The sequence below is a fragment of the Triplophysa rosa genome, linkage group LG24, assembly GCF_024868665.1.
Source record: "Triplophysa rosa linkage group LG24, Trosa_1v2, whole genome shotgun sequence".
In the NCBI taxonomy this organism is placed as follows: Eukaryota; Metazoa; Chordata; class Actinopteri; order Cypriniformes; family Nemacheilidae; genus Triplophysa; species Triplophysa rosa.
In genome coordinates, this window is record NC_079913.1 from 8002879 (window position 1) to 8023619 (window position 20741).

Below are 20741 nucleotides of genomic sequence, written 5' to 3' on the forward strand. Positions count from 1 at the left end.
AAGGGAAGAGCAAAACAGTTTCATCCACTTTAAAAGCAGCTATAGATGAAGATGGCTTTTTAAGAGAACGAGTGCATGAATGGGGAAGGCAGGTGCTTTCAAGGTTCAAACTCTCCAGACGGACTGATTCAAATCCACAAACTTTACTTTTCCAACAGTGTGCAGATGAACTGCTGCGTGTGCGTATGTGCATGCAGGTATTTCCAAACGTGTAAACAGTATGCCTATATGTGCGTGCTTTTTGGATATCTCCGGTTGATCTGTAAAACAATGTACACAGGTATGTTATTGCATTGTGGAAACATATGTGCATGCAGGTTTTTATCTGTTTATCTCGAACGCAAATACACATGTGCGGCACATGCACGCATGCAAACGCGCAATAGGTCCCTTTAGCAGATGTATTGTCCGAGCCCCTCGCAGCTGTCCTGCATTAGAGGCCCGGAGAAGTGAGGGTCTGACACAGACGACCAGTAAACAATTCCCTTCCACCATTACACACAACAGTTAAGTTCAAGTATTACCCCCGAAGAGTCAAAAAACAAGTTCTTCAGGTCTCTGAACTCCATCAGCATGTACAGTAAATTCTTTACAAAACAGAACAAAACGTCTTAAATCGTCGGAAATCTGAATATTGTTCTGTTGTCAAATTTAAAGAAACAGTTCACCCCCCTAAAAGAGAATAAATTCTTTCAAAATGTAATAACCTTCATGTTGTGCCGAATCTGTAGAACTGTGGAACACAAAAGAAAAAATTCAGAAAACACTTGGTCTTTTCTATACAATTCAAATGAATGAGCAATGGAGCTTTCAAGCTCCAAACGCCCCATTAAAGTCATACTAAAGTATCCCATGCTGCCCAAGTCTTCCTAAGTCATACAATAGCTTCGGGTCATTATTAACTTAAAATCTTGTGATAAATATAGCTCTCTTTGGCCTTTTCACGAGATAAGTAGCTATGTCTAATTTATAAATGAAACATTTTTCAGGTCAGATAGTTTAATGAAAGTTCCTCGAAAGTCTGAGCAACTTGCTCTTGAATCAGACGTCATGAACATGCCAAAAAGAACTTTGGTATCACGAAGATTTTTCAGAAAATAACTTTTTGGTCCGTTTCCAACTCAAAGCTATCTGAATCATTGGCATCAGTCTTACTGGCCATTTTTGTAATGCATTTATGGTGGAAGCTCCAGTCCCCATTCACTACCGTTATATGCAAAAGAGCCACCAGTGCATTCTTCAACATTCATAATTTTGTGTTCCATTGAAGAAAACAAGTCAAACAGGTTTTGAGGATGAGAATGAATACAGTAAATAATGACAACATTTTCGTATTTGGCAGAGCTGTTCCTGTAGAACCAGGGCTAATGGTACAGTTCTGGAGGACAGACGTCTCCGCCGTCCATCTCTCATTCACTTCCTCTCTTTCTCTCTCTGGCTTGTGTGAGGAGTGTGACAAGGTTGTGAAGTGTGTTTATCTGGACTGAGGGAGAGGAAATCTCCATCTGATGGCTGAGTGGCAGACGAGAGAAGCCATTAAGATAGAGTCCTTATCTCCCCCCTCAGCAGAGGACCGCCTTTACATATACACACTAAAAATCTCTGAAAGTCAGTCGGCGCTGCTGTCAGTCATCTCGCAACGGTAAATATCAACATATCACAACATACACAACAAGGATGGTCTTAAGTGAGGCCGGTGGTGGAGAGTGCAGCTCAGTATGTTTTTCTCTGTTCCACACACAGTGCTCTTCGAATTGTCAGCCTGTTGAAATGCTGTCGGTTTAACAGTAGTTCAGCTGCTAACTTCATTCTGTCAACATATAAAATATCTTTTGGTGGGTTTACTCACATATCTTGACAACCCTTTCTCTCTCCACTGAAATGACCCTAACACAATGTAAACATTGGGATTTTTAAGTAAGGAATTTTTTATCAATGTGTTTATTATCAAAAAGTCAAAAAAAAAGTTTTTTATTGTGCATTCCAAATAATAATATTAGTCAAATTGCAGTTGGGTTGTTTTGATAATAATAACTAAAAAAAAAACATCTAACTAACACAATAAAAACATGATAACATAATAAAAAACATGATTTTAGAATTTTTGTTAAAAATGGATGTTTTTGCAAATAAACTCGTCATTTAGAGTCTGACTCACACAAAGCTACTGTATGGCGTCAGGAAACTTAAATAGCCCATGAAATATACAGTATGGGCGACTTTCATGATACTGCAATGAACTTCTTCATAATAATTCATTGGATCTCAAGCATTTTTTTAAAACACTTTTCATAAAAATGTCTATATTGTGAAATCTATTGTTATTCACTGTTATTCAACAGGTTTGTTTTGGTTGCTTCTATGAGTCAATGTGTGCTTGAGTGTTTATATATCTCTGTAGGTCAGTTTGTGAAGTGAGTCATTTGTTAGTTCTACAGGATGTATAATCCATCTGGATTACAGTTACACATTTCTCAGTTGTGTTTGATAATACACAAACAAGACTGAAAGTCAAGACTTAACTACCTTCTCCTTGCCACACTTGGGAATGAAGAGTGTGAATGAAGGGAAAGATGACAGAAAGAGAGTCTCTTCTCGCCATTAGAGCCGTAATGGGGAGCTGCAGGAGCTAAAATGACAATACCAGAACTATCCATGTTCTTATACCTCTCCCCTATTATTCTTCCATTCATCGCTCACTCCCTCTGACCATCTGTCTCCTTTTCTCGTTTAAAAGCCATATTCTACACATTTTAGCACTGTTTCACCCCTGAAGTCATCTGAGGGGTTTATTTTTATCATTTGGTTTTATATTACCATTTTTTAGCCTTTCTGACTCCTAGTATTAAATTAAAGATCAATTCGCTACAGTACCTTTAAACTTGCTAAAACCCCTCAACGGTCACATGGGTGGTCACGTTTATGCTCTCATGGTCGTGACATCACAACCATCATCATTTCTGCAGCTTTTAGTTAAGTCACACTGTGTTTGTGAATCTGTGGCAACAAGAGAAAGAACGAAAGAGAAAGCCAAATGAGAAAAGCAGAAGGCACTAAGATGATTCTCCGCAGCGGTTTAGTGCGATTCCTCTAGAAGTCCGTCTGCAAGAAGCTGGATGGAGCAAAGCTCTCAGATCTACAGCCTGAAGCTACAACACGTCCTCATCCTCCAACTGCCTCCATGCCTCTAATGATGTCGGCTTTGCCTTTTAACTGGGGATGAAGTGAAGGCCAAAGCTCCACTGAGATGAAAAGAGTTCACTGTTAGGAGTTCATTGTCTCTAGCGGAGAAATGACCCGGCGCTAACACGAACTGCTCAGAGGTTGATCATCTATAGCTCAGCAGATCTAATGGAGTTTTCAATTAGGTTTCGCGTAACTTAACTTCGTCTCAGATGCATGTTTTGAAACCGCTTCCTTTAGAAATGCGTGCTATGTACTTGTTGTCTAGATTCAATAAAGATGTCAAGGAGTTCTCATTTGTAGATCGTTGATCTCTATGGGGAAAGTTTAGATAAACCAGTGGTGTTCCTGTTTGTGTTGGGGAACTACATTGCTAATACTGTCTGCTTTTGAGGAAGCCGATTAGCCTTCGAGGAAGAGATGCAAGCAAGATCTTTCTCTTAATCCGGTTCACCTGAAGCCACATCCTCCTTCGGCCCAAACTCCTCTCTGCCTCTCTCTTTTACAGCCTCTGACAGTAGCGTAATCCCTCCAGCCATCTTTTTCTTTTCTGTGCCGTCCCTGTCCATCCTCGACCCCGCTGCCAGAACACTCCAGTCTGCCCACCACGCTCCTGTCAGCTCCTGAGGACTACAAGCTCAAACCCCTAAACCACCACTCCTTTCCAGCCAAATACCTGACACTGGTGACCCTCGGAGCGGCACATCTCCTAGACTACCTAACACGCGCACGGAGCCAACGCTCGCCATGCCAAACTGTCAGACATGGTGCCATGTAATCTCTTCCAAACATCCTAGATCCTTCCTTACACATACACAAACACACACACAAACACGCAAACACACCATATTAAACCTGCCAAGCATCCAAGACTTTTCCCCATTCCCAGAATGCCAAATACCCTCAAACACTGCCATCCACCATTAACGTCCTCAGGGAGGATTCTGGGAATGCAAAGGAAAAAAGGGGACAACTTTTCACAATGCAATCATTATAATCTTATGGGAATATGAGTGTTTTACTGGCTGATATGAGAATTGAAGATTATGCAAATAAACAATTTGTTATTATTTCTTTATTATTATTATTTTTTATTAGTAACTACCGTTCTTAATTTGAAAGCAGCAAAGGGTCAAATGTGCAGGGAATGAATCTTTACGTGCTTTAGGTGTATGCATGCGTGTTTGTGTGTTATCGTATTAGTTTCCTGCGATCCCCCTCTGGCACACAGATGGTTAAGCCCACCCAGCAGAGTGCAGGAGGACGGGGGAGGGGCAAGCACATAGGGCACAGGCTACAGATGGCACGGAGGGCATCGCCAAGCAGACTGCATGGCATGCGGAGCGGAGGGAACCGTGTGTGTATGGATGTGTGTGTAAGGTGGACAATACCCTATTGCCAATGAGGTTTGCATTTTTGCTTGTAGTTTTTCCTTCATTCTTTCTCTCCCATGTCACTTCCAGTCATTGTTGGCCGTGTTTCCGATGCCATGCACTTTTTGATACTCAACAACGACCAACGTTCTTTTATACACAAGATGAAGGTGGCAGAAAAATATGATTATGAGTTTTTACATAAAAAGGGATAGTTCACCCCAAAATGTTCCAAACCTTCTGTTGAACACAAAGAAAGATATTTGGATGAATGTTAGCGACTGAGGTTTCTGGACTGCCATTGACTACCACAGTAAAAAAAAAAAATGTTCGTGTTTTTTTGTTCTGTTGAACAATATTTTGAAGAATTAAGGTAAAAACCATTTGACCTTTGACAACCATTTTTACTACCCCAGAAATCTCAGTTCCTAACATTCTTCTAAATATCTTTCTTTGTGTTTAATAGAACAAATACATTTATACAGGTTTGGAACTATTTGAGGTTGAGTAATTCATGACAGAATTATCATTTTTGGGTGGAGTGTCCCTTTAAAGTCGGAGTTTCTTTGAAATTCACCAAAATTAGTGATTCAAATCAGCCATGGGACAGTCCTTCCCCAAACAAACCTAATAGGCTGAACCCATTCTGACGGTCAGTATGTTCAAACAAACCAAATGAAGTAAGCAAAAAAGCTGTGTTTCTGCCTACAGGACAAACTCAACATATCAATGGCTTAAACATTGGCATATTAAGCCAGAAGGGGACGTACAGTAGCACAAAAATGACACACTTCCCCTTTAAAACAGCACAAACACACTCTTTCGAGCATCTAGCATCTGTCTCCTTTCCCTGTTTTCTGTGTATGTGTAATAGATTTGTTGTGCGTGTGGGGGGAATACCACGTGGGAAAGAGTCAAACAAAAGCTTGCTCACACAGGTGACATCATGCAATAAACGCTGCCATTAGAAGAGCCAGGCCACGGCTTGGTTGCCATGACGGTAAGCAGACCACAGAAAGGACGTGGCACGATAGCCCCTACCGCTACCGCCAAAACTGACATAATCATCAGGTGTAGTCAGGAACACATATACAGTCAAACAATTGTCTCTGTTCAAGACCATCATGAGTGCCATCTTGGCTCTAAATTCCAACATTTAGATTTAGCAATTCTCCCTCACAAAACACTCTCATTTACTCTGTAGACACCAGAAACGTCATTCAAATCAACCAGCTATTTGTAGTGTGAATGAGTGAATGAATAAACAGGTGGGAGAACAAATAAACAAATGAGTGAGTGAGTGAGTGAGTGAGTGAGTGAGTGAGTGAGTGAGTGAGTGAGTGAGTGAGTGAGTGAGTGAATGAATGAATGAATGAATGAATAATCAGCAGCGCTTCAATTACGAGGATACTTCCTGTCAGCTTTCAGCGGCTTAAGAACAGATGTACCGCACACAGCAGCTGTGTCCCGTTGGAGACGCATCTGAAAGTTCATCTCCACGCAGGCCCTTTAAAAAACACTTTCTGTTCAGATATTGTCGTTTGTCTTTTTTTTCCATAGCAGCACCGCGCCAGAACTGGCCCGGGGGAAAAAACGGCGGAATCTTTGAAGCGATTTGGAGAGAGATGACTTACGAAAATTAGGAGCGTATCGTCAGATTCCAGTTTGAATGCACATGAAACACAACAGGGGAAATTTTTCTCAAAGATAAGTATATGGAAACACCCACAAAAGCACACCCACACTAACAAACCCACACACAAACTAGCCTTACTCTGTTTGTTTGCTTTTAAGATGCTATGGGTTCAACTACAGCAGAAGAATTTTTCATTTAACAAACGTAATAGAAATATAAGAGCTGTATACAAACAGTATGAAAATACTTTTATAAGACAAATATATCATATTTTACAGTTTCCTGGAATGCTTATTTCTGATTGGTCAATCGATGCAGCTTTAACAACTGAATGGATTATACTACAAATATGTTGCATGATGCTTGCTAAACTGTATAGTAACCAGTGTCTCAAGCAAATGATTTCTTACATCCATGTGTTAGTTTTATGTTTCTCATAAGTTTCTTACCAAATAATGAAATAACTCAAATGAACATTTCATGTAAATATATTCAGTAAGTAACCTTTTTAATGTATCACAAGACCCCTCCGCTTTATGCCAGGGGTCCTAATCACAAGGATTTTGTAATGATGACTGAATGGAGGTGATCTTTTACCTACACTGTATAATTAACCAAAAAGTGTGGCTTTGTAACACCATTTCTTTGAGAATCCTGACCAGCCCAATGCAGCAACATTGGCTAAACCAGTGGTTCTCAAACTTTATCATTGTAAGGCCCCCTTTGTGTTAAGTGCATCGCTTTGCGGCCCCCCATATAAAGACGTATAATCTTAAACTTAGAATTTTTATTAAACCGAAAACATTCAGTTATACAATGCTGGAACCTCAATTCTTTTGGTTGGTGGTGTCATTTTTCTGATGTTTGATTGCATAAAATCTATGATACATTTCTATATTTCATAAAATGCCACAAAATCTGTGGCCCCCCTGGATCCATCTTGGGGCCCCCCAGGGGGCCACGGCCCCCAGTTTGAGAACCACTGGGCTAAACCATTGAGGCGAGTTTGGAGTGGGACGACCAATAGCAGATGGTTTGAGTGTTCAGGAGACCTGTCTGACAACGGTCATTATTTATGCATATTCGTTCCTAAATGCAAGTGATGCAAAAGTTACTTCGGATTCTTCAACAAACGGTATAAAACTAGCAAACCAATACATAGTAAAAATTAACATGTAATTTCAGCACATATGTTTGAGAGGTTCAATGACACGACGGACATGGCTTTGTCAAGATGCTGTGGAGACCCAGATCACATGGATTGTGAATTCAAGGCCAAATGAACACACACACAAACACACACACATACGCGTACAGTGGTGTCTTTGTAGTGAGTGCTGCGAGTATGATCTCTATGAATCTCCATTGTGGTGCCCATGGGAGCAGATGTCACTGGCATTCTTTCAATTGTCTCTCTCTCTCTCTCTCTCTGTCTCTCTCTCTCTCTCTCTGTTCAGAGTGCAAAGTGAACACCAGATGGAGAGACTGTGTTTGGTACTCCAGTCTCTCTAACTGCTCATCACAATGAACGCTTACATGTGATCTCTGAGGCTGATTTTCTTCCTCTGTTTCCTTCCTTCTCTCTCTCTCATCACAAAGAAAACAAAAGACTTTCTTTTACTTTAAACGGCTGACTCTCACACACTGTACTCAGAGCTCATAGGCTCAGTGGATGGCTTTTTTCTCTGAGGCTGATGTTGGTAGGGGAGTCCCTGAGCTGGGGTCTACAGACGAGTGTATTATTTCATTAAGTGCTTTTCAGGCCAAAGGGGGATTGGGGACAAACCTTCAGGAGGAGTGTGACAAGGTTATGACCCCTTACAACCTCTGCCAAGCACATCACACACAGCCATTCTTTTGCCTTTTAATCAACATACGCAACGGGTACAAGCCAACAGGTATGTTGAGAGCCAAAGTGTAAATCTAAAGACTTGTCGTTCGAGTGCTTAAGAGGACGAATGATTTACCTGTCGAGTACTCATGTGGATGTGTTAAAATATCTGTCAACTACTTGAGTAGTCAAACAATCTATCTGTGAAGTTCTGAGATGATCTATCTGACAGGTACTCAAGTAAACAAAACGACCAAAATGTCCATCCCCAAATACAAAGACTAAACGAGAACACTGAGAGTGCAGTGATCAGGGGCCGAAGCAATGGAGGAGGAGGAACGGAGGTGGCGGGGGGCCCCGAAAAAGGAGGTCCGTAGAAGGTTAGACAGAATTCGGCATTGTTAAAGCAAGAGCACCACGTTCTGTTGATCTGAACTGATCCGAAGAAACAAAACGCCATTGTTCCTCGCAGATGGAAGCGAGTGTCGTCAAGGTAACCAGATTAATCTCCCCTTTCTGTGCTTCCTCCGGTGGAGAGTGCTAATCGGCAGGCTCCTTTCACGCTAAAGCTAGCCTCAAAGCCCGGCCTCTAACTAGCCCTCTAATTAGCCGCAATTACAATGAAGACAACATGATGAGATAATACAAATTTGCAAAATAATGACATACCACGACAAAATATTCCTCCTACTAAGCAGCAGATTTGTTCTCTCTCTGCCTTTCTCCTCGGAGCCACAATGAGCCGGGGCCCTCCTAAAGCTGCCCGGCAGGATGGTGCTGCATTATCAGACACAGGGATTCATTGTCAGCCCGTTGTTTTCCTCAATCACCAGGCCATTGTCTGGAGTCTTAAATAAAAACGACTCGAATGCAAGCGCACATAATGATCCCCTTCTCACCGGCATACAGAGAGGAGCGGAGAGCGCTACACATCAAACATGCACTGAGACACACACACACACACACACACACACACACACACACACACACTGACCCTCATGGGCTCAGGGGCCGAACACACAAGCAAAGGTGTTTCACAACACAATTATTCAGGATGGGGAGAAAGAGAGAGAGAGAGAGGTTTAAACAAAAGGAGAAGGGAATGACTGAGAGAACAAAAGAGTGAAGAAATGAAAGAGAGAGTGGGAGATGGGGAAGGGAAATGAATGCAAACACAAAAGAGTGATATGAAAGTAGACTGAAGGGAAGGAAGGAGAGAGAGAGAGAAAGAGAGATGAGTGATGGAACAGCCTGTTTGTTTTCATATGGTTAGATCAAATTAAACAGCCCTCAGTCAGCAAGACAACACACACTTGTGACATCAAACAAGACACCCAGAAGAAACATACAGAGACGATAGAAAACATGACTACTGATGGGACATGAAAGACTAAAAGAGGATGTATACACATGCGTAGAATTAAAGGATTTGAGTAAGAGCTCTAGATGTATTTTTGCGATCGGCTGCCACCCCCACCATAGCCTCCCCAGATATGATACGTATATTTATGCATTAAGGGTCACTTCACACATAAATCACTACAAAATGCATCACTCACACATTCACGTTTGGAAAACCCTACAGGACTTTTATAGCCCGTCTGCTGATATTACGATGCCTTAAGCTATTTAAAAGGGATTCCAAATCAGCCCACATTGTTAACCTCGGCAGACCTGTTAAAAGATTTTGCACGCTGTCGCTCTGAATCAGCACAATGAAAAAAGTCTGCCGGGTGCTCAGTGCGAATCCATCAAATCTACAATCGCACAAAGTGATAACAGAATTCAGCAAAATATCTGCTATCATATCGCACCAATAAGATCCGATCAATCAGAGTTCATATGTGACCGCCGTGGTTTCAACATTAGACCTTATCGTCGGAAGCAGTTGTGAGAAAGCATGGCTCTCATCAGAGACGGACGGCGTTTGAAGTCTAATTCTCGTCATTAACCCAACCTTCATTCATTAACAAACACGGCGGCTGTACGCAAAGACGCCGCTCCAGTTTCCCCTGTTGTTTTCTTTCGCTACACCTTATTAGGGATCGCGCTCCTCAAACCAAATAATTATTTTCGAGTCATTAAAAGAAAAAGATGAATAATGACATTGAAAGCACTAGAGATTTGCTCTGCTTTCTTAATACTTGAGATATTTTGAGGTGTTTTCTCTTTCGCTGTTGTGTAAACAGGAGTTGGGCGCGTAATGAGGAGAGAGGAATATAAGGAGACACCTGAATCAAAGCCGAGACCAGATATTAATCTCAGTATTTCGGCAACATTATTAAGTAGAGATGTTTTTCTTTTTCGTTCACAATGTGTTGTGTTATTAAAGCAAAACAGACTTTTAAAGATACATATGGCGACTCGTGCTCATTATGTTGGGTCACTTGTGGTCATTTCAAAACACAGAATCAGTTTATCCGTCTATGTTCACAAATGAGTAATGTGTCGAAAGCATTTTTTGTCTTGGTGAAGATGTCACAAAGCTTCCCGCTAACATCCTATTTCAGGTTTTTCAATTCACTGTATAACAATATAGGAAACTTGAAATACTTTAGATTATACTGTAATTAAAAAGATACTGTAATTATTCAATTCTATAAATTTATAACATTCAAAGCCTGTGACAACTTACCCCAGCTTGACAAGTCTACTTTCATTATATACTGTAGTTTGTACTTAAAAGTATTCCAATTTGATCTTCTTGTGTTATGGCTGTAGGTCTTACCTGTCTCCAGCTTCAGCTGTCTTCATTCCTCCAGCAGACAGCGTGAACGTGTGTTCGTATCTCTTGAAACGGTCTGCAACACAATCATTACAGATTGTGTACAGTCATCCCGTTAAGAGCTTCTTGTTGCCTGGAATTTTTATCTTTATTGTGTTACAGCAATTACTGCAAGAACCGTGATGCAATTAACAGAAAACTGTAACTAGTCGTCAACACAGAGTCAAAGAAAAATGAAACATCAGGTATTCTACGAAATTAATTTAAAAAAAAAGAAAGAAAACCCAAACCAACTAAGTGAAGTATTTGCCCTCAGAATAACTACTGCTTGGACCGCATTTGGCAGCGGTTACGTCAGATGTTAATCTCGTCGGGTCTCTGTTAGCATGTAGAAAAAAGTTTTATTCTTTTTTGGAGCCAGAATTGCTTAAGCTCAAGTTTTTGAACTTCAATAAGTCGCTTTACAGGTGCTGATTTGGACGGAGGTCTGAGGTTCGACTGGGCCACTTAATAACCCTTTCGGTTCCAAGCCGCTACAGTTTGACTACTGCTTTATATTACAGGTTGTATTATTTAAAATTAATATTATTTAAGTTTTATCCATTTGCTGGATTTGATTGTTGGGAGGATGCTCTCAATGTAATGTTCTATGGTAGGGTTGTGGCAAAATTAGTGCCCCAAAAAATCCAAAAGGTTTAATTTTGGCATTATCTAATGATATCTTGTAAAATAGGTCTTTACACCCCTTTGGGTAAACTCCAGCCTAGATGCGAAATGAGCTCTATCTGCGAAGTCTTTGTTCTTGCCACCCTTCTGTCAAAGAGATTGATGAATTGTACTTGCTATTGTCTTCTAAAGCATACTTTCAGTCATCTCGATCATAAAGGACTCCATCAAAGTTGGCATAGGACATTTGACAAAACATAGTCAATAGAGGTCCAGAAGCACTTCCTCTTTCAGTTTTAGTTTTTAATTATTTATGTTTCTTATATTATTCCTTTATATACATTATAATTACGTTTTTTGCTTCGCATTTTCGTTACAAATGTTCTGTTGATTGTTCTAATGTTTACTAGTATTAAAAACTGAAACAGGAAGTGATTCTGAACCAGTGTTGCAAATGGTCTCTAACAATGTGAATATTTTTTATAAAACTTGTTTATGTTTATATACATATATAGTGCATGAGGGGGCGGAGCGAGACAGAGAAATATGGGATGTGGGTTAATATGTGTGACTTGGTGACTGAGGATCATTACCAGATGAAAGGAATGATGCGCAGGGCTCATAATGAGACTGCAGTGTGATTAATACTGACACTCTGAGCTATCTCTAATTACTCTAATTCAATCAGGCCTGCTTACGACGCACACGCATGCACACACAGATAACACACTTACATAAGTGTACATGTACAACATCCTCTCATTCCCTCAAATACAGATGTAAATTTTTAAACACAGTGACTGCTGCGAGTTGTTCTTGTTAATGGAAGCGTCTGGAGTGACTGCGATGGGTTAATCAGAGAAGCAGTCAACCGTTTAAAACGCAGTCCAAATGGGATACACAAACTACAATCCACTCATGTTTACAGACCTCCCAATAGCTTTACTCTCACGTAAGAAGTTATAGGGGTAGTTCACCCAAAAATGACAATTCGGTCATCATTTATTTACCCTCATGTTCTTTAAACATGTATATTGCAATTAACAGAAAACAGAGAAATGTCTCTGTGGTTTCGTGTTCATACCATGGAAGTCAATGGAATCTAATATGCTTGGTTACCAACATTCTTTAAAATATATTCCTTTGTATTCTGTGAAAGAATGGAAGTCATACAGGTTTGGAATGACATGAGGGCGAGTAAATGATGACAGAATTTTGACTTTGGGGTGAATTGTCCCCGTTTATCCCAATTATAAACAATAACTATATTAGCATCCTTAGATGATGCATGGTGTGGTTTTATAGTCACAAATGTATGGAATACATTGTATACAACAATGTTTATCGTTCATCAGCTGGAAAACACTTTTTAAACAGTATTGTTTCTCCGTAACATTATAGCAGTGGTGTCTGCTATTATAGACGGTTTCAGCGGTAACAACAGGAACAAACATTATGTGTAACTTGACTTCCGGTAGACCTCTGCAAAAAATCAATAACGGTTAACGGTTAAGTAGTTTTAATATAATTTAATACACTTGATATACAATAAAATATGAATATATATGAATACAAATTAAATATAAAACAAAGTGTTACATTATAACCAAACACAGACCAGAAATGAATTCGGCTGATGAAAGTCTATATAAACGATTTTTAAAACATTATAGTTCTTGGTGTAAACAAGCCTGCAGTGTTACGGAAAAGGCAGAGGTCCAGACAGATAACAAACAATGTGTGTGATAGCACCGGGTAAGCCAGGCCAGTGTGTGCGATTGTCTTTCTTGACTCTCTGGTGTAAATTCACTGCTTTGCTATGTCGTAATTAGCAGAGCTGCTTGACTGACGACCTCATTAACAAGTGGCATGGTTGAATTTCAATTTATGCTTTTTTGTGGAGGAATCTGAAAGGATGTTGCTGCTTATTATCATAATTAAGACAGCTGATTCCTTCACTCGTACGTTGGGAAGGATGGCTTTAATTAGCCCAGCGGTTCTGGAACAGATTTGGATTTGACGCTCAAGTCCGACACTGTTTGCTTGCTGCTGTTTACACAACGAAGGAGTCCAATAAACCGCTTTCAAAGGTTTTTGGTCTTTTTCACCCACTAATATGTAAGCATACGGGACAGGAGTTAAAGGATAATCTGGGCTTGTTAAGAAACAGATGCAAAGATAAATTCCTCTGGCATTCATGTAAGATGAATGGCAGGGTGTGAGAGAGAGAGCTGATAGTTGGATATTGAATGAGCAGATCTTGAGCGGCTGTCATCGTTTCAAAGACGAACATCCATTTATCTTGTTCCTTAAAGGGATAGTTCAACCCAAAAAGAAAATTCTGCCATCATTTATTCACTCGCTTATCATATCAAACCTGTGTGACTTTCTTCGTTCTACAGAACACAAAAGGAGGGATTTTGAAGAATGTTGGAAACCAAACAATGGCGGTACCCCATTTACTTCTTTTGTAGACACAAAACTAATGGAAGTCAATGGGTCCTGCCGTTGTTCAATTACCAATATTCTTTAAAATGTCTTCTTTTGTGTTCTGCAGAAGAAAGTCATACAGGTTTGAAATGACAAGAGGATGAGTAAATGATGACAGAATTTTCATTTTTGGGTGAGCTATCCTGTTAAAAGAACTGTTACATCTTTATATTCAAAGCTTTGGATCGGAAAACTTTCAGTACAATCAAGTTTTGGTTTTCTTATTGTGTGGCTAAAGAAACTTTTAGAAATGGTTTGGAACATTAGAAAAGCCATTGAATGTAAGTAAATCAAGCACAGGTGAACTATTCTGTAAACCAATAAAGGTCTATGACACAACACAATACCCCACAAGAATGTGTGCAGTTGGCCCTCCCACAGTACACAAAGCATATACACACTACATGCGTGTGTGTATATGCTTGTGTTTCCAAGGTGAGAACAGTTAGTAAGTTGGACTAGAAGGTTTAGACATTACCGGGTGAAAGGCTCTTTGTTAAAGAAGAAGAGGAAAGGGGTCGGGTAAAGAGGGGGGGTTACTAGAGCAGAATAATGCACTTCATTGTGTTTTGTGCAGGAATGTGCAGAGGTATGGTTCAAATCAATGCCCCGCACACTGCCATTGTCCCACCCTCGCAACCCCTCGCTACCTTGACGACCCCCCGCCGGAATTAGCATGCCCCGCCCCCCTGCCTGCACTTGAAGGAAGAAAGCGATTTAACTGGACCTGAGGCTTATCCCTCCCCGTGTGTGACTTTGTGTGTGTGCAGCTCGACGTATAATAAGTAGCAGACGTAGCAGAGGCCCGCTTCCAGTCTACCATGCCTTGGCCTTAATTAGAAGAGACACAAACGGTGGGCTAGAAAATTAGTACTGTAACCGCGCGCGGGTTACCCAAAACCAGACGAACACACCCGCATTCATCAGAGGAGGACTTCGAGGTCAAAGGGCAGTGAGTGAAATACGGAAAAAATGCCACAGGAGGCCCATGGTCGGACCTTAAAACAGACAGAGGCACAATGCGCACATTCAGCTGTGTCTGATCTGTATCTATTCTTTACCCTCTTTCATACGCCAGGGTCTTTTTTCAAGTAGCTGGTTAAATAGGATTTGGAAAGAACCAGTTACGATGCTTGAAAATATTGTAATTGTATTACATCATTTGTAAAGGTGTTTTAAAGCAACACTACAGCTCTGAGAACAGTTGAGAAATGCATCAATACAGCAAACTTAAAGGGACCGGTCACCCAAAAATACAAATTGTGTCATCATTTATTCACCTTCATGTCATTCAGAACCTGTTTATGACTCTTTCTTGTTTGAGACACAAAAGAAGATATTTTGAGAAATGTCTCAGCGGTTTTGTCTTCATACAATGGGGTGCAATGTTGTTTGGTTAACATCGTTCTTCAAAATATCTTCTTTTGTGTTCTGCAGAAGAAAGAAAGTCATACAGGTTTGAAATGACAAGAGTGTGATTTTTTCACCAGTAAAAACCTTCCTGTTCAGCCATCCACACACTCACCTGTACTGTATGTACAGTACCGTGTGAGGATGTGTGCACTGAGGTTGTGAATGTGAAGAGGGGAATCCTGGTTTGACTGTATTTAATTAGTGTCAGTAGATGTGTCCCGCTGGAGATCTCTAATTAGACTTTTACATGCTGATGTAATTACCTGAGAGTGCTGAATATGTTTCATTTAATACAGCCCTCCTGTTTCTAAACAGACGGTCTCTTCTGCGATGCTGCGCAGGTACGCGCGCAACCTGTTTCTGTATGTAGGGTCCTTTGATGCAGCTCCTTTGAGAGGCACTCAGCTGCGTCTCGCCACATGGCCTTGTAGAACAGCACAACATCGAGGCCAGTCTTGTACAAACAAGACACTGTGGCGCGGATGCGTAACTGAGGACATCCTAACTCTGTATACAGGACTGTCTTTGTGGTCGAGTGGAAGGGCCTACGGCGCAGCTCCACAAGGGGGCCCATCCCAATCCCCATCTAAAGAAGTATCAGCCCCAACTCCACAAGGGGGCTGATATTGGTTAGTTCACCTTAAATAAACATTCTGTCTTTATTAATTCACGCTCACGTCATTCAAAATCTGTATAGGGCTCTTTAGAAGATAATTTGAGAAATGTCTCAGTGGTTTTGTGTGCATACAATGGAAGCCAATGGGGACTAATGTTATTTGGTTACTAACGTTCTTCAAAATATCTTCGTTCGTGTTCTGTAGAAGAAAGAAAGTCATACAGGCTTGTAATGACATGAGGGTGAGTTAATGATGAAAGAATTTTAATTTTTTTAAAGTGAGAGCTATCACTTTAAGAACCATTTTACATACTTGCTCAATTACTGGTTTTGGTTTAGTTCAGACTAATAAAAGTTACAGATTACAAACCTAAGTGCATAAGTGTTCCCAACAGGATGTTTTTTCAACATAACGCTGAAAATATTCAATTGAAAAGCTCTGATTCATCTGAGTGCAAGACACCTCCAAACAATTCTGTTAATCTGTTTGGTGACAATGGCAATTGTGTAAGACCCCTTATGCATACAATTAAATCAAACCAAAACTGGAATGCCATCCAGATGCAGCCAAGATTTGGCGCTAAAACAAGTGAACCCCACACAAAAGGTTGTTCATCGCAGAGGCGCTGCGGCAAGTCAACATCTCGCACCGGTCTGCCATTATTGCAGCACTTTTCACAGCGGTCTGCGGGGCCTAGCGGCTCGCCGCCCGCTCGGGCCACAGCGGTCACCCTGCCCCTAACAGACGCGACGCGACCATGCGGTGTAATTTAAAGGTTCGTTTTAATTGATTTCTTCCCCGAGAACATCTCTTCCGCCTCAATAAAGCCCTTTCTTCTCCTTGCCGTAACACACTCTCCGACTGGTTTTTGTTGTGTTTTTTTTCGCCTGCCGCCTCATTCTTCCAGTTCAGTCGAAAGTGCATTAGCTTCCAAACACAGTAATGTCGCTTCGATTGAGAATCGATTTCGCTCACCTCCCCACCAGCCCCTCCGCTTGAGGGGAAGAGAGGCTAAAGAGAGAGAGATGTGTTTGTAAACAGCGCCATGGCAACCGCTGCCACTCTGACATCGGAGCGGAGCCCCCTAAAGAACGGGCTGCTTTTCTTTATTCACAATCCACATGTATGAACATCCCAATATTACATGTGTAGGAAGATAAAAGGGAGAAAATATGAAAGCGGGTAAATTCCTTTATATACAAGGACGTTTCCATGTACACCTGTATACACTCGGATTATGATTCATGCGTGCTTACAAAAAATGCGTGTTATAGTGAAAAACATCATTAAATCAATGCTATACACAACTGCAATAATTCAAAGAAATGTAACCAATTGCATTGGTCTTCTGTGTGATTACTAGGCTGTTTCTAACAGGTCCAAGTCAAGAAAACCTACCAAATGCCTATAATATTTCAGGGCCTGGATATGACTTTAAATCATTTGATTGCTTGATTGTAAAACAAAAATTCAAAGCAAACATTTATATCTGCTTTTCAGACATTCTGCAGCATGCACCGGTCTGCAAACTCACAACACGGTGTGATTCAGTCAACAATGCAGTAATTTCCCAATGTTTGGATGATTAATCTAAACGTGATTCTCTGTTTTATGTTTAGTGCGAGTGGTTGATAGATATATACTGTATAACAGCATCCACCGTAAACTTCCATGGTGTATCCAGATTAAAAAACATGACTTTGAATTAAGTGTAGGACAACACAGAAATAAAATGATAAACCTTTTCAGGACTTAACACAACAGAACATACTATTTAAAGGATATTTTATCTGTAGTTTTGATGTTGGGATGGTACTTCAACACACTTACATGCTTACGTGAAGTTATATTAGCCTAGCCTATTAAAAGAGTTTCAAAATAACTTACCATCCATTCGAGTGGCCGATGAAACTGCCTCCCCATGCCTTTTCTTTAGCATTCAGGTCTTTATAAAAACAGTCCTGGGGGTCATAAATCACTTTGTATTGCTCTACCTCGATAATTAGCCGAGTGTCATCCATCGCGCTGCCGTCTTGTACTTTCTGGACCACCTGCGTATCACTATCTACATAGAAGCACCTTCCCCATGCAATATAAACACTGTAGAATATTTGTACTACACAACATTTTAATCGGATGAATTATTTTTACAACTCCTGGTAAGTGTTTTGCTTTTATTGCTTAATTAAACCAATAACATGAATAAAAAATGGTAGTAAACTTCATTTACTGTATATGCATTTATGGTGAAATTACTGCAATTTGTGTTCATTTTGAGCATGATAAGTGTGCTTTCGCTTTAAATCAGTCCTTGCGTACAGCAAAAATAGACTCGATCGCTGCATTGACGTACCGCATCTGCAACGGACGGACCGCACCGCATCCGCGTGCTGTGTGAATGATCTAATCCGTTAACGTGGGCACGTAAAAAAAGACGCACTGCACACGGAGTATGTGTGAATCGGGCGTTAGTCTAAGACGTCACGCCCACGGACCATTGGCTAAACGTCTGATGCATAAGGAAACACTTCAGCATATTCGAAGTCGTCATCTGATTGGTTGAATTTCACAGGATTTCAGGGAGACGTGCGTGTCACGTTCTTTGACGGTCAGCCTGGAAACAACACGAAGCCGTCTGATCTAAGAAGTAAGCTGTCGTGTTTACAACTGTTCCAATAAGAAATCATCACGATCGACTAACCACTTAATTCTTAAAAGTATGAGAGGTTCACAGTATTAAAAATACTAAAAGTACTATTAAAATATATCATTACAAGTCTCTCCAGATAAAGTGTCATACAGATGCATACAGTAAATGTAAATATACATCAAAATGTGTCAAAAAAAATTGAAAGGCGCACAGTGCCTCTCTCCCACACTACAATGTCCAATTCTCAGACTGCACAAACAAGCCATAAAAATACCAGAGGGACACACAAAATCTCCCCAGATGCCCCCTCCATCCCTTACCCTCTTTCTCTCTCTCCTCTCTGTGTCTTTGTTACAAAGAATGCTATTCAGCACCCAGTCACTTCTCTTACAAGGCAGGGGCCATCTTAATGAACAATAGTCTGCATGGAAACAAAAGAAAGATTATTAAGTTAGAAGATGATGGGGGAGGCATGCGAGAGACACACACAGAATATGACACAGAGAGAGAAACGTGGCACTCTTCTACGGCCAGTAACACATCTGGTGGCCATGTGTGGCTCCGAGTGCTAATGATGGGCTTCCTGAACACTACAATTATAAAGACTGTCTCCCCTGCGCTAAAGCGAGGGGGGGACTGCCGCCAATGTCCGTCTCTGCCTTTCAAACGCTGGACACTTCCACCATCAGCAGTTCAAAACTAACTAACAACCCATAAATGTTTTTAACGGTCCTTGGAACCGCTTTGAAAAGACAACTAGCCATGATTCAAGCAGGCAGTGAAAAAGAAAAGCAATAAAAAGTTTTTTTAAAAGATGTCAGAAAACACAAGGAAGATTACAGCGGCCATGTGTGCGCCCCGCTCGCTCCATCTCCCTGGTCTGGCTCTCAAAAGAAACCAGTATCGATTACGGTTAGCCTAGCATTGTTAAAAAGCAAGCGACGTGGCGAAGGCGGCAAGTCTGCTATGAACGCCGATGTTGATTTGTCAACTTTACAAAATGCATTGAGCCAATTTGTCTCGGTTTGTGTTGCGAATAACTGCGTTGAACTCTGAAACGCTCGTGCGTTAGCAGGCAACTGGATTCTTCAACGGGGGCGACACCTGGTCAAGGTTTCTATCCATTTCATTCAGGGTAACACTCAATGCAATTACAGGCGTTTGGTATACATGTGTGGAAGGCTTTCTTCTCAGGAGATTGCCTCCAGATATGAAATCGTCAAATAGATACAAATAGAAGATCGCGAAGAAAGGCGAGAAAAATGGAGAGAGGCAGGGTGGGAGGTGGGCGGGGGCATGGAGAAAGTAGAGTGATGGAGAGACAGTGAGAACTTTAACCTGTTAATCAAACTGTGCGATGCTTGCGGGGTTCTTCGAATTACAGTGCGCTACAAAAGTCAATAATGAATCCTAGAAATAAAGAAGCGTTGAAAATTCTTAAATACTTTAGACCAGTGGTTCTCAAACTGTGGTACAGAAAATTTAAAACTCTATATTTTAATTTACATAAAGTGTTTAAAATACAATTTCAAATGTTTACTACGTGACAGATAAATACGGAATACATCTCAGCCTATGTGGAATTTTAATATAGTTGTGAATTATTGTTTATTTATCATTGGTCGATGTAACTCAGGCGCATGACAGGCAGCTCAAACACAGAGCGGAAGCAGACAGATGCTTGCGAGTCCCTCACTCTCTCTCTTCCGATGAGCTGCGTGTAAATTAAGCTTCTTATGTATTTCTGCAATTGAACCTCTGTGTAAAACTATTGTTAATGCTGTAAAGCGCTAATTCAATGAAGCGCGTGTTGCGATTTAGTTTTAACGCGCGCTTTGACAAGAACCGCTGCAGTAAAGTGTGAGTATCTGCTTTTACAGTTGTTGTCTTGATGTTTAAATACACGTATATATTTATTTATCGTGTTTGTTAAATATTCTTTAGACATTGTTTGTCTTTAATATAGGTTTGTAGTCTTTCTGCAAGTCCCCAGAAAGTTAATAAATCCCCCAGAAGTCATTTACAGAGCCCTGTTTACAGTGCACTACGGAAAAGTGTTTTGTGGCCACTATTACATTACTAACTTGAAAAACATGGAAAAAACATGTTCTTTAGTTTGAAAACAGCTAGTAAATAAAAGTGTTTGTATTATTTAGA

General features: G+C 40.7%; 1 protein-coding gene across 4 annotated transcripts in view; it reads right to left on the reverse strand.

Annotated features, from left to right (window-relative positions):
• The window catches only part of sox5 (SRY-box transcription factor 5), a 166249-nt gene that overhangs the window by 75286 nt on the left and 70222 nt on the right, over window positions 1-20741 (reverse strand). For 3 of the 4 annotated variants that reach the window (XM_057324647.1, XM_057324646.1, XM_057324645.1), the window contains one exon: window positions 10752-10824. The exons of the other annotated variant lie outside the window; for it this stretch is intronic. In XM_057324647.1, coding sequence (XP_057180630.1) covers window positions 10752-10777 — 26 coding nt within the window. In that variant the 5' untranslated portion in view covers window positions 10778-10824. The remainder of the gene's footprint in view (window positions 1-10751; window positions 10825-20741) is intronic. 4 annotated transcript variants of the gene reach the window in all.